General features: G+C 31.4%; 1 protein-coding gene across 2 annotated transcripts; it reads right to left on the minus strand.

Moving 5' to 3' along the window:
• Positions 1-9828: 9828 nt before the first annotated feature.
• On the minus strand, positions 9829-13110 carry LOC108455876 (MACPF domain-containing protein At4g24290-like). Of its 2 annotated transcripts, XM_017754445.2 has the most exons (7): positions 12915-13110; positions 12078-12432; positions 11741-11979; positions 11442-11643; positions 11159-11351; positions 10887-11053; positions 9829-10792 (listed from the first exon to the last, which is right to left on the minus strand). In XM_017754445.2, exons 2-7 carry the CDS (start codon positions 12336-12338, stop codon positions 10121-10123), a joined length of 1734 nt encoding a protein of 577 aa, XP_017609934.1. In that variant the 5' UTR covers positions 12339-12432; positions 12915-13110; the 3' UTR covers positions 9829-10120. The 2 variants fall into 2 exon arrangements, with proteins under 2 accessions (XP_017609934.1, XP_017609935.1); XM_017754446.2 differs by lacking the exon at positions 12915-13110 and having other exon boundaries at positions 11741-11983; positions 12078-12244.
• Between the last annotated feature and the right edge of the window lie 992 nt (positions 13111-14102).

The following is a 14102-nucleotide window of genomic DNA, read 5'->3' on the forward strand; positions in this document are numbered from 1 at the left end:
TCAAAACGACGTCGTTTTGGGGCTAATCGCAATTTCAAAACGACGTAGTTTTGATGGGCTATATAAGGCCCTAATTTGACAAAAAAATCATTTGGGAGGAGAAGAGAAAAAAAAAAGGAGAGAAAGGAGAGGGAGAAAGGAGAGGGGAGAAGAGAAGGCTCGGTCACGGGCGGTCATCGGCGATCGTCGGACGGTCACCGAGCCCGTCGGCACCGGCACGGCCACACGTGCCGCAGTGGCGGATTCAAAAGAGGTAAAATTTCCTTTTTTTTATTTCTTCTTTATATATATTTTTATTAGATGTGTTGATAGATTTAAGAGAATAGGTTCAAAATGAGAATGAAATAGTGTAAATCACCTTGGGCCTTGAGCTTTAGGTTTTATTTGGTGTCGACTCTCCGATTTGCGATTTACTCTTCTGCTCTTTATACCTCAGGGGTATCCTTCTGTATTTGAATGCTAAAGTTTGGTTTTTTATCAAGATTTTTCGAATGCTTTCTTTATTTTTCTGATTTTTTGAACTGCAAAAAAAAGAGCCTCCTTTACATTCTTTTCTTCGGGTTTTTATAACCCTTCCACAAATATTAATTTATTGTGTGCTTGTCTGATTGCAGGGGGTGGTGGCCGGTGTTGGTGGTGGAAGTGTCAGACGGTATGGGGCGTGGTGGCCAAGGTGGGCGTCTTGGTGGGGTTCGGTCTTTGGTCGGAGCGCAAGTGGGGGCTAGGGTTAGCTAATGGGTTAGGCTTAGTGGGCTTGGTTTAGGTGGGCTGTTTGATGATGTTGGGCTGATGAAATAGGGTGGGTATTAGGTTGGAATGGGTTGTAGTGGGCCATTCGGGTTTGGGTTAGATATTGGGCTGTTTTGTATTGGTTAGGGGCTTGGGTAATTGGGTTTGGCCCAAAATTGGCCTGTACAGAATCCAAGTCAGAAAAATATTTTAAAGTTATTTTCTATGTTTTTTATGTGTGAATTTATATATGTGAAACTTTTGTGTTTTAATTTTGTCGTTTAAGTGTCCGATTAAATAAAAGGGCTTAATCGCGTGAAATTAAAACTTGATAGTTTAATATGTAAGGGTCGAATTGTTGTTGTCTTTTAAAATAGAGGCATTTAAGTTGCAATTAAACCATATTTATAGGTGTTGGACAGTAATGGCCATGATTTAAAATGGTTTTATATTTTATAATAAGGTTAAATATGTAAATTAAATATTATGTTAATATATGTTATATTATAAAATAAAAATAAAAGTCATATTTTTTTTGTGTTCATACCTTGTTCTTGCCGAAAACAAAAGAAAAGAAAAATAAAACTTAGGTTCGGCCATTCTCAAGCTTGATTCAAGGTAAGTTCTAACTCAGTTTTTGATAATTTTTACGTTTTTGAGATCGTTGCTAAGTTATCTACAAAGCCCATGCTCAAATTTCTGATTTTGGTGAATATTTTGAGTTATGCCATTGATGAATATTTGAGTTTTATGATGCTAGTTGGTGAAATATGAAAGATATGTTTTGGATTGATATGTTTTGTATTGGAATTTTTGATGATTTTGAGTAATTAGTACTAAATTGCAAAAATAATAAATTGAGGGACTAAAATGTGAAATAAATGAAATGTATGGACTTGTATGAACACTAGGAATATTCAGCCCATGTTGTGTGCAAATTTTACATGTTTTGTGTTTTGTGCAATTTGGACTAAATTGTAAAAAGTGTAAAATGTCAGGGGTAAAAATGGTAATTTACCTATTTATGTGTTTTTGGACTAAAATAAGTGAAAATATGTTGAATGAGTTTAATTTGAATATGTTTAGATCTAGAACCAAGGAAATCAGATTTGGATCGGGGGAAAACTAAAGTTGTCGATTAGTCGTCCCGTTCCGTTTTTCATCGTCCGAGGTGAGTTCATAAACGAATAGATATTGTTAGTATTTATATATACGAGTTTATATGCTAAAATTGAATTATGTGAATTTATATAAGTGAAAGCCGAATATATATATGCATGAGAACTAAGTTTACGAGTTCGATTCAATTGAGTTACAACGTCTAGAAGCCCCGTAAGAACATAGGATTTTGCTATGTGTTTTCGTGTAAGACCACATCTGGGACGTTGGCATCGATATATATGTTTTCGTGTAAGACCACGTCTGAGCCGTTGGCATTGATATATATGTTTTCGTGTAAGACCACGTCTGGGACGTTGACATCGATATGTGGTTACGAGTAAGACCATGTCTGGGACATCGGCATCGTATTTGATTTGTGTAAGACCCTATCTGGGACAGTGGCATCGATATAGCATGTAAGACCATGTCTGGGATGTTGGTATTGTTCGATATATGTGATTATGCGAGTATCCTATTTGATCCCTAATGGTTCAACGGGTAATATCAAGATAAGATCGAATTTGAAATCGAGCTAAAATGTCAGGTATGTGCTAAGTTAAACGACTTAAAGGAAAAGGTAAGTATATATTTGTTATGAATAAATGAAAAATGCATTATGAAAGTGAGAATTATATATGTTTATGAACTTATGTGTATTCGGCCACGTTAATATAATTACATATCGTTCATGTAATGATATATGAGTTTTAAGCATGAAAAATGTGTATTTGATTATAGATTATTTAATTTGGTCTAGTTGATTCAATACTTATTTTCATTTAATGATTTATTTGCTTATGACTTACTAAGCTACAATAGCTTACTATGTGTGTTCTTGTTTATCTCTGTTTTGTAGATTTTGGATTCAAGTTACGAGCTCGGGGATCGTCAGCAAAGTCTATCACGCTATCAACTGTCTTCGGTATTTTTATAAGTGAATTTTCGAATCTATCGCATGTATAGGCTGGATTATATTTTTTTGGAATGTTGGATTTTGGGTTCATGTATAATTTAAGCCATGCGAAAATGGCTTAACTTCTATGCTTGAATTTGGTTATGTTTGATTAAGATTTAAGTTCATTTTAGTTATAATGTTATGTGTCATGGATGAAAGGTATTTGTGATATGTGTTTTATATATTGAAAATGGTTGGTAATTTTGGATGTATATGTATTTGTTTGACTAGTCTATGGTATATGCATTAGTGATAATATATCTGAATTCGATTGTTGAGCTTTGATAAGTAACACAAATAGTTTATAAATTAGCATCAATTATGGTAAATTTGAAATATGATATGTATTATCTTGTGAATGGTTTAGTAATTTGAGCTTAGTAATGGAATATAATGTTGATGATTTAGATATAAATTATAAATATATATTTGAGTGTGTATTAGTCTTTTGATTAGGTTTGTAATGAAAATGTATGTGCATATATTATGCTTGGTTGGTTGATAAATTAGGTGCGGTTGATGAATATAAATATTGAGTTATATATATTGAGTTGATAATGTATTATATTTGTGGATCAATTATAATAATTTAATTTATAATTCGTCTTGTAAGTTTTGCTTGGAATTGATAATGATATGCATGTATTTTCGGCTAATGTATGGAAAAATGACTAAATGAATAGTGAAATTTTTGTTGATAATACCTAATGATAATATGAGTGTTGTATGATACATATATGTTCGTTATGGTTAAAATTGATGTTTAAATAGTGTATAGATTATTCATTAAATGATGAGCATAAATTGGTTGATTTAATAGTAAATTAGTTCATGGTTTAATTCATTTAAATTATATATAGTAGTGTAAATGTGCCGAATATGATATGGTTAAATTGATATGATCATGTATACTTAATTATGTAATAGTTAATTACGTCTAATATCTAGCATGCAAATGTGGCGTACTATGAGTTATATTTCGTGTTTATTTAATGATTCATAGTGGTATGATAAAATGTGTATTATTTATATATGGTATTAAATAAATATTCGGCCATATAGTAATTTTTGACTCTTTAAAGTTGTGTATGGATTGGTAATGCCTCGTAACCTTAATCCGACGACAGATATGGGTTGGGGGTGTTACAGTACTTTATATTGTCGGAAAGAGAATTTGAAGATCTATTAAAATATTGGAATACCAATACAAAAATGAATCAGAAAGAAATCCAAAGTAAAGATAAAGTTACAAGTTTCACATTGATGGATAATTTTGACGCATTTTCATGTTTGGGTCATATCTCCTAACATACATGGAGTTTGGAGTTGAAATTTCTACAGTGAATAAACAAGATGCAGACCATCAATCAACTTCCTTGGACTTTTCCCATTGGGAGACATTAACTTGGACAAAAGAAGTCATCATTTAACATATGAAAAATGACCATAAATATGACAAAAAAGTAGACGTAGAAATTTATTATTAGCAACTTCTTTGCATTGTTATTTTCCTCTTCACAAACCTCTATAAATGGCTTTTTGTTTCAGAATAGGAGGCATCTTGAAGTTGAAATCAAGATTATTTTCTTGTTAAGTGTTTTTTGTTTCATTATTCGTGTAAAATTTCAAGTTTCTTATATCTAATATGTCTTTTTCATCTAAGTTTGAGTTGTTTAATTTTGCTATGTTATTCTAAGTTTTTAATGTTGAGGTGAAAGGGTAAAACTCTTGACAAATATTAAGGTAAATTCCATACTCATTAGTTGAGCTAAAATTAATTATCAATCACTTGTTATAAACATACTTGTTAAGTAAGATATTTTATTTGTTATAGATAATATATGGTACAATGAATACTTGGAAAAATTAACCTTGATTTGTTGTAGACATAAAATAGACATTATAAATATTTGAAATATTTTTATAAGTCTTGAAGGTATCAAGTGATTATAATACCATATGTTATATTTTTGGACTGAATTTAAACAGTTGAACTGTCATATTGCATCATCCTTTGCATATGGATTCATTTGCTAAACTCTTGGACATTTTGGACAATCCCTTGATGGACATACCTTTGTTTATGGATTCATATGATTAATTGTTGGACATACATTGCTAAATTATCCGATTGAGACCTTCGTTTTTGTGTGGATTCTAATTGAGTAATAACATTGAGTACTAAAATTTAAATATTAATATGACACCAAGAGTTGATCCTCTAACCTTAACATATTTTCTTCCATGTATTTGGTTTTTTTTTAAGTTAATTTCTTATGTTGAGTTTTAGTTTTTTTTCTAGTATATCTTGCTACTACTATCATTATCGATACTCATTCCAAAGTTAAGTGTTAAATTCTTATTCTAACATAATACTTGTAATCTTGTAAGTTCTAATCAACTTCCCTGTGAATCGACCTCGGACTCCCAAGATTTTATTACTTCAACATAACATGCACTTGGGTTGAAGTCCTAGAAAGTCTTTGGTAGACCGCATAACCACCGTCAATTGGAAGCCCTAGTTATATAATTCAACCCGTGATCGCATAACCACCGGGAACTGAAAGCCTGAGTTGCATTACGATGGGCTTCTAAGGTGATGGTTCCATCCCCACACGATAGATGAAATGTGTGAGTCTCTGAGCATCGTCGCATCACTGTGAACTCAAACATACCTTAAAACTATCACAATGTCTACCTCAAACACAAATAAATCTTTCTTCCCAAATTTCCAACACAAAAAAAGCACTTTTTTAGAAATAAAAAACGCATCGTGCAAGACACGTTTTCTGTTGAGGTGACAATAAGGAGCCTAAAAGTGTGTTTTTTGTTACTTTCCAAAATCAACCTATTTCCTTAAATATGGGAAAAAATGGCCTAAATCCCTAATTATTTTTTAAAATAATTTTCGTGTTATAACAATAATACGTGTGAAAGTATTGTATATAAAATAATAAATGATATAACATAAAAATAAATAATTGAGTATAATTTTTTCTATATTTTATAATTATAATTGTAAGAATTTATTTAACTGAAAATTAATATTTTCAATGATTTAATTTTTAAAAATGTTTGATAATCTAAAATAAAACAAATTGATAGGATTTTTTCTATAAAAGCGAAGAAAATAATAAGTAGATAAGAGCTACTTATTATTTAATAGAAAATATTTTTAATTTATTAATTTTAATATAATATTACCTATAGAAACTTTATAGTTAAAATTTGATTTTTGTTTAAAATAAGATGAAATGTTTAAAATTAAGGATAAAATGTGGAATATACTTTTATAATTTAAAAATATATTTATCAAACAATCTAATTGTATTCAACAATTAAATTGAAGTAATATATCAAACAATTTTATAACTTCAATTCAATAATTATTTTTCAGTATTTAATTTTTAGTTTATCAAACATCACCTAAGTTATAAAAAGTCTTGAAAATTATTTTTTTCAATTGCAGTTCAAATCCAAACAAAAATTTCATTTATAAAACCATAAATGCTTTAAATATATTAACTTGGTTAAACAATAAATGATTTTTTATATAGTAAATGTTAACTTTATTCCAATTTGATCTTATTTAATTCTTTTCAATAGTAAATAAATTAACTTTATTCCTATAATAAAGGGACTTCCCAAATACATTCACCTTAAATTTTGTCTCTTACTTTTGTTTTATTGAATACTCCCACTAAAGTTAGGATTTTTTTTTTTTGTTGTTGTTGTTATTGTTGTTGTTGTTGTGTTTTTGCTATTCAGTTTTTATTTCAAATAATATAAAGACAAATTTTAATAAAATATTTGTATATATTATTTAATATTTAAAATAATAAATTAATTAATATAATATTAAAATTAATAACATGATAATTTCATAAAAATAAATTATTTTTATATATGCATTTTAGTTTTCAACTATTTATTCATTAAATAAAATTATAACTGGATTTATTAATTTTAAATATTTATAAATTAAATTGTTGTTATCCATTAAAATAAAATATTTGAAATATTTTTCTTGTTAAGTTATGTTTTCGAAATATTAAAATTAATATTAATTATTAAAATTTATTTTTAAAAAATTCAAAGTTGGATACAAAATTTAATAAATTTTAAAGTTCAATAGTAAAATTCAAACACATAAAAGTTGTGTAACAAATTTAGTCATATTTTCAAAATATAATAATAAATATCAATAAAAATAAAGTATAATGACAAATTTTATTATCCATCTATAATATGATGCCAAATTTACATTTTAACCCTAGAATTTGTTAGATGAATTTAGTATATTATGATTTGACAACATGCATAATATGTGTTATTACTCTGGACAAAAGATTAATGCACATAAAACGAATGTATGCTTTTCAGAAAGTGTAAGTGATGCCTTAGCAAGTAGCTTGTGTCGTATTCTTGGCTTTCGTAGAGTTCAAAATCTTGAAAGTTAGTTGGGTGTACCTCTGTTTCACGACAGAGTAACCAATAGGACTTTGCGGTTTGTTGTGGAAAAGGTTAAAAGCAAATTACAATGTTGGGAGGCAAAATTGTTGTCCTTAGCTGGCAGGGCTACTCTAGCTCAATTGGTATTATTGGCAATCCCCAGTTACTTCATGTAGTCAATGCTGATTCCCAAAGGGCATTGTGAGGAAATTGAATGTTTGGTACACCAGTTTGTTCGGGGATCTTCGAGCAGTGGTCGAAAAGCGGCTTTGTTTGGATGGTAGGATACCTGTCAGCCTCGAAGTCATGGCGGGCTTGGTTTTCGGAAGCTGCAAGATCATAATACTTCTTTCATGATGAAGTTGAGCTTTAAACTTGTGACTAATTCTAAAGTCCTTTGGGTTCAGGTTCTTCGTGCTAAGTATGGGGTTGCAAACGGAATGCTTGAAACTTTATCACGTAGTAGATGTTCTTTCTTGTGGAGAGCAATCGTTAAGGTTTGGTCACTTATTCGGGAGAATTTGCTTTGGGCAATGGAGGATGGGAAGAATATCAAGTGTTGGAGTGACCCATGTATCCCAAGTCCCTTGTTACTTTGATTCCCGAGTAGACAAATCTTGATCTAGAATGCTTGCTAAGCGATATGGTTTCAAATGATGGCACTTGGAACCTTGATTTTTTTGGCTTTCGCTACTAGAGATAGTGATTCGAAAGATTATTGGGGTTCCTCCGCTACATTCAACAGCAAGTGTTGATAGGATTATCTTGGGAGGTTTGCCGACGGGCTTCTTTTATGTTAAAAGTGCATATGAGAAACTCCAAAAAAGTTCCTAGAAGCCGAAAGAGGATGTGTAGAAGATCCCATAGAAGTTTCAAGGACCACAAAGTGTTAGATTTTTTATTTGGCTAGCACTTAAGCAAAGGTTGCTCACCAACATGAAAAGAGTTTGAAAGGGCTTCAGTCATAGCTCAACATATGGGGTTTGTGGGCACATTACTGAAGATGCGTTGCATGCTATTAAGGGTTGTCCTACAGTGAGAGATATTTGGATTCTTTTAATCCTTACTAATTGTTTTGTTAGTTTTTTTTTCTGGTTATTTACAGGAATGGATCATCTCTAACTTGTAGAACTAATATGACATCGGCTTTGGGGAGGTTGATTGACAATGTCTTTTTGGGATTCTCATCTAGCGAATTTGGAAGAATCACAATCTTTTTATCTTTAAAGGTGCGTATTGGAGTAGTAATGATACAATCAAGGTCTTATATAGTTGGGCCAAACAATTTATGATTACCGGTAGGGGTCCAACGAGTTTGTTTTGGATTCCATTTTCATGTTCAAACTTGTCTGGGAGCTAGGTCTACTTGAATACTAATGGTTCAGCCAGGCTTGAGAATGGTTTTCCACAATAGGGGGAATTGTACGAAACCGAAATGGAAAGTGGATATTTAGTTTTTAACAGATTCCTAGGGAGTTGCTCAGTGTTTGAGGCTAAATTGTAGGGTATCTTGGATGGATTAGGTATTTTAATCAATCGAGGATATGATAAGGTGTTGATCTAGATTGATAGTCTTGAAGTGACTAAGGCCATACAGAAGGGACCCTTAGAAGGATCTAAGTCGACTTTGATTAGGAGGATTCTTCTGTTTGTTATCTCGGACTCATCAGTGGAGTATTTTCCATATTCCTAAAGAAGAGAATTAAGAAGCTGATAGGCTGGTCAAGTTGGCCCATGTGGTTAGTCAAGGATTGCAAGTTTTTGAAGTTTCCCTGCATGGGGAATTGGGCTATTTGATGTAGTTTGTTATATTTTACATTCTTCTTTGTCACACCAAAAAAAAAAAAAACCTATTTTGAGTAAAATTATAAACATTTATGGTTTAATTGAAGGAACAACGACAGATTTAGACCCTATGTTTATCCATTTTGTTACTTTAGCTTTAATTTCTTTTTTTTTTTTTGGATAACCGTGATCCTCAACTTTTAAATTTTATGGAAATTATTTTTTTATAGACATAAAAGTTGATTGAATTATTAAAATTTTACCAGTACTAACATGATAGCCCACATGATAGTCTATATGTCATTTATTTCTTACATGGATAATTTATAAAAAATTATGAACTTTTTAGAATTTGTTGAATATTTTAATAAGTTTTAGCAATTATTTTAATTTTCATGAAATATACTAAACTAACATATGAATTGTCACGACAATATCTTTAAAATTTTATAAAATAGAATTAAAGTGACAAATTATATAAAAGTTAAAGCTAAATTATACTTTAATTGAAAGCGTTGAAAGAAAAGAAAACCAAAAATCTAGAAACGAATCCTATAAATGTGGCCATCAATGTAATGTAATATGATATCACGAGAATAGTAAAAAAATATAAAAAAAAAAATAGTAAAATCTTGATACTCACGAATAGGTCTTACCTATCATATCTTATCAAAATTTATTTGTGACATGTATGAATATAAATATGGGTATAAAATCATGAAAAGGAAATAAAAAAGTCAACAGCATTTTCATCTGATGAAAATGGGTAAATTTCTCTGGTGTTTTATTTATGCACACAATCAACAGAATGAGAATGATGAAATTTAAACTACAAAAGGTTTTCAAAATCCAATTAACAACAATCAATTAAACTAGGTGAAACTCTCCCTTCAACATCACACAGCTAATCTACTTTGCTGTCTCTGTAGAACCAAGTTAGAAATTTTGTATTAAGCTCCAGAACAATGGAGGATTAAACTACAAATATTTTGGCTTTGAGCTTGCAGCAGCAAAAACCAAAAACCAAATATACGTATGCTAATGCTCCTCAGGTATTTCATCAGGTATGTCAATTAATAGGGAGTACTTTACACGTAGAGCAATCTTGCCTTCCTCAACAACCAGTCTTGCCCCAGACACAACCCAGTACCCAGGAGGATCTTGTGGCCCTCTTTTCATCTCTGCTGTATCAACATATTTCAATAGTTTTGGGGTATAATTTGGCATTGGAGGGCCACCAGGGTAAACTGCAGAGCTTGTATCTGGCTTTCTTTGTGGTGGAGGTGGTGTTAAAGGCTTACTCAAAAGATCAGATAGGACTCCGGACTGAGGTGCAATTCCAAATGATCCATCCCATTCCGTACGCCTTACGATTACCGCTCCCAAAACGGTAGAGAAATGAAGTCGTAAAAAGAGAATGCTTTTCAATCCATGTTTCTCTACCTGTATCTGAGCTCCAGTTACTATGGAATTATTATTGTAACACTCTACAGGAGCTGTACAAACTCTAGAGAAATTCTTCCATCGAACTTTTTCCATGTATCTTTTATCATAGGACTCTTCATCAGGCAATGTATCGTTGGGTTCATCAACAAGTTGAAAGTATGTAGGTAGAGAAGAAAGGTGCTGCATGTAAATGGCCAACCGATTGCTTCTTTTGCCTTCGAGATAGAGCCGAAGACCTGTAACTGGTCTCATACCTACATCAACCTGTCATAGAATTGGTAACCCCACAAAAGAACTTTTGCAGCAAAAGAAACAAGAAACAGCAGAAGATTTGAAGAGGATGAAAAAAGAAGTTTACTGGAATGGTGTTAACATAAAGCTTGGGACCCAAGAACTTGAACTGTAAAAACGAATTGCTCTGTCGCTTGTGTTGTAAACCACGGGGAAACTCTTTGAAAACTGGTGCCCACTGCCTTGGCAGCTGAAATTCCAAAAACAAATGTAGTTCTTCAAGTGAGGGTTTATCTGTCATAAAATTTCAACAGTTATCTATATATGAAATAGTCTGATATAATTAATATTGATAACAATTGTAACAATGGCCAAAAAGAGAAAGTCCATTATGCTTACAACGTAAGTAGAGATCAATGGCATGATTCAAGAATCCGCTCATTGGAACTCCACTTAACAAGGAAGTAATAGGAATGAATGACATTGAGACCACTTCAGGATGAACATCAACAGTTTGTAGCCACTCAGCATGGGGTAAGTTCATTTCCTCTCTTCCACCCCTCCTTTTGTAAATTATAGAGATATCCTGCATCTAGAATTAACAAGTAATATCATCAAAGAAGGTGAATAAGAAGAAGATGCTCTTTGAACTTACTTGATCCAAAGGGATCAGATAAGAAACCTGATTATTTAGCTTCACTTGTTCTGAATTGATTCTACTTTGTTCATTGTTCTTTAAAAACTTATCATCTGCTAACTTCTTCAGTTTTGTGTATACATCAGTTGGTTGAACAGTTGATGAGTGCTGCTGTTTCACATATATTACATCCTTTCCGCCCATTTTCACACCAACAATAATATGGGTTCCAAATGTCTTGATGAATCTGGAATGGCAAAAAACAAGTGATCACAGTCTTGCATGCTTAGATCTCCAGTGCCATACATTAGATTGTAAACATGTTTCTAATCCAATTACTTCACCTTGCCAAGGCAACAGGTTCCCATGATGATGGAACAGCTTTCTTAACATGATCACAGAGTACCATTTGTGATTTGTCCAATAAAACTGTATAAAGTGTGATGAATATCCCATCAAAAGCTAAGGTCTTGGTGCTGACTGCATCCTTGTGCGAACAGCCGGAGAAGTCGAACATGGCATTGAATAAACCAGAAGGAATTTTGCCACTCAGAGACAGCTCATGGTTGAACCGTTCTGACATCTGCCTAGAAAGTGAAAATCAACAAAATGTTCTATGATATTTTTGCCATGAAAAAGACAAATGTTCTAACCATAACTGTTGGAAGTAATAAAATTTACCTGCTGAAAAGAGATAACATCACACATGTTCCTTGTACCCTTGCCTTGATAACATTTGATCAACTTGGATACATTTGGGATAGAGATTCCACCGGGCAAAGCTACATCATAACACCCAACTTGTTCAAACTCAATCAAGGGTGAATCCTTTTCTTCTTCTTGACAGTATTTCAACCTTAAATCAAGAGCTAGATTATATCCACTCCCAATAGACCCTATAGCAATCTCAGCAGCTTCCTGAGCTGAAATCTTGAGTGCCATTTGCCTTGAATATCACTATTCTTCACCAAACAGGACTCCTACTCCAAACTTAATGAATTGATTTGGATACCCAAACCGATAAATTAACCAAAAACTGCACATAGTTTACAAACACAGTTCAGTCGGGGATCAGGCAATACAATAGGGAAAATATGAACTTTCACCAAACATTTGATCTACAAGAAAACGAACCCATACACATATTCCATTCCAAATTTTTGAACCCATTGCACCTATCTGGGTGAACTTTGCTCCAGTAAACCAAAAATCTTTGTTGCATGAACATGGATCCATGTGTATCATATGTATGCATGCGTGTATAAAACACAGAACATAGCTTATATATGTCCCAATAAAACTAGCAAAACCAAGTTGCTTCTTTAACTAGAGTCTGAGACTAACCCAGTCTTTCAGCTACTAATAAAAATGAAGAGCATACAAACTTTTTAACATAATTCACCATTACAGAGAGTATTTAGTAGATGTATATCAATTCCTATGGATCCATAAATCCAAATAATTATCCAAAATAAGGAAAATAAAAAGGATAGACAACTTGACAGACATTAGACTTACCTTACCAGTCTGAAGTCCTGAATGTCTGCAAAGATAACGTACAAACAAAACTATAAGATAGGTATTCATGAGTTTGACTTTTCTTTATATGTAGTTTAGTTACATACAACTAATCAAGTTTCCAAGCAGTTTCCAGGATAAGACACCATTTTTTTAAGAGAGAATTTTCCATATATACATGGGGATTAAGTGGTTTTGAGCCATCTAGGCCTTACACGGAAATTACTCTTATTGACTTGCTACCATACGCTTTTTCCGTTACAAAGCAAGCATATAATGACGTTTGCATGAACCGACACGTGCTGAATTGCTTATGAAGAGTTTTTAAATTCAGCTAAAATTTAAATTATGTTATAATCATTCAATTTTAAAAATTATGATATAATTATCATCATTATTAATTTGTTACATTTCGAATACTGAATTGTTAACAGTGTAAAAGAAAAACAGTATAGCACATTTTATAATCATTTAAAAAATTAGATCAAATTTACTACTAATGATTCCTTTTTATTTCATATAATATAAGGTAAATTATAATATTTTATAATAAGTGTTCGATTTCAATAGCTTACACTATAATAAAAATGTAATTCATGATGTGTATAAAATGCAATTCAATAATTTTATCCTACTTTTATCTATTCAAAATTTTATTAGTTTTAATGTAATAGTAAAATATTTTCTTATTTTAAGTAAGAAATATTTTAAAATAATAAGGTATTGTTTATTTATAAATTTAAATAGTTTAAATTATAATGAAAGTATAATTCAATTTTCATTAGACTTTATCTATTCAAAAAAAATTATTTATGTTAAACCAAGCTTTATTTGATTATAAGTTTTGATATAACAAATTGAAGTGTTTTTGAATAAAAGTTAAAGTTCAACAAAATTGGAAAAATGATAAAATCAAGTTAAAATGGTTTCAATTGAGTTAAACATTTTCAATAATGTTAAAACTATTTTTAAACAAGTCAATATCACCCCAGGCAAAAAAGTATCGACACTTTTGGCCAAGTATCGATAATTTTCAAAATATCGATACCTATTCTAAAATCGATACCAAATTGACATTAGGTTTTCAATCAATTACAAAAGTATCGATATCTTTTCAAAAAGTATCGATAGGCTTGGGGTGAAGGTGTTCACAGATAAACCATACCAATTTTGGGTTAATTCCTACAT

The sequence above is a fragment of the Gossypium arboreum genome, chromosome 2, assembly GCF_025698485.1.
Source record: "Gossypium arboreum isolate Shixiya-1 chromosome 2, ASM2569848v2, whole genome shotgun sequence".
NCBI classification, from domain to species: Eukaryota; Viridiplantae; Streptophyta; class Magnoliopsida; order Malvales; family Malvaceae; genus Gossypium; species Gossypium arboreum.

Bases quoted from the DNA above. Each gene is read 5' to 3' on its own strand.
- LOC108455876 (XM_017754445.2), bottom strand. From the start codon at position 12,338: ATGGCACTCAAGATTTCAGCTCAGGAAGCTGCTGAGATTGCTATAGGG. The intron at 11,644-11,740 runs GTGAAGTAATTG...TTGCCATTCCAG, and splicing joins GAACCTGTTGCCTTGGCAAG to ATTCATCAAGACATTTGGAA. The intron at 11,352-11,441 runs GTTTCTTATCTG...TGTTAATTCTAG, and splicing joins AAGTGAAGCTAAATAATCAG to ATGCAGGATATCTCTATAAT.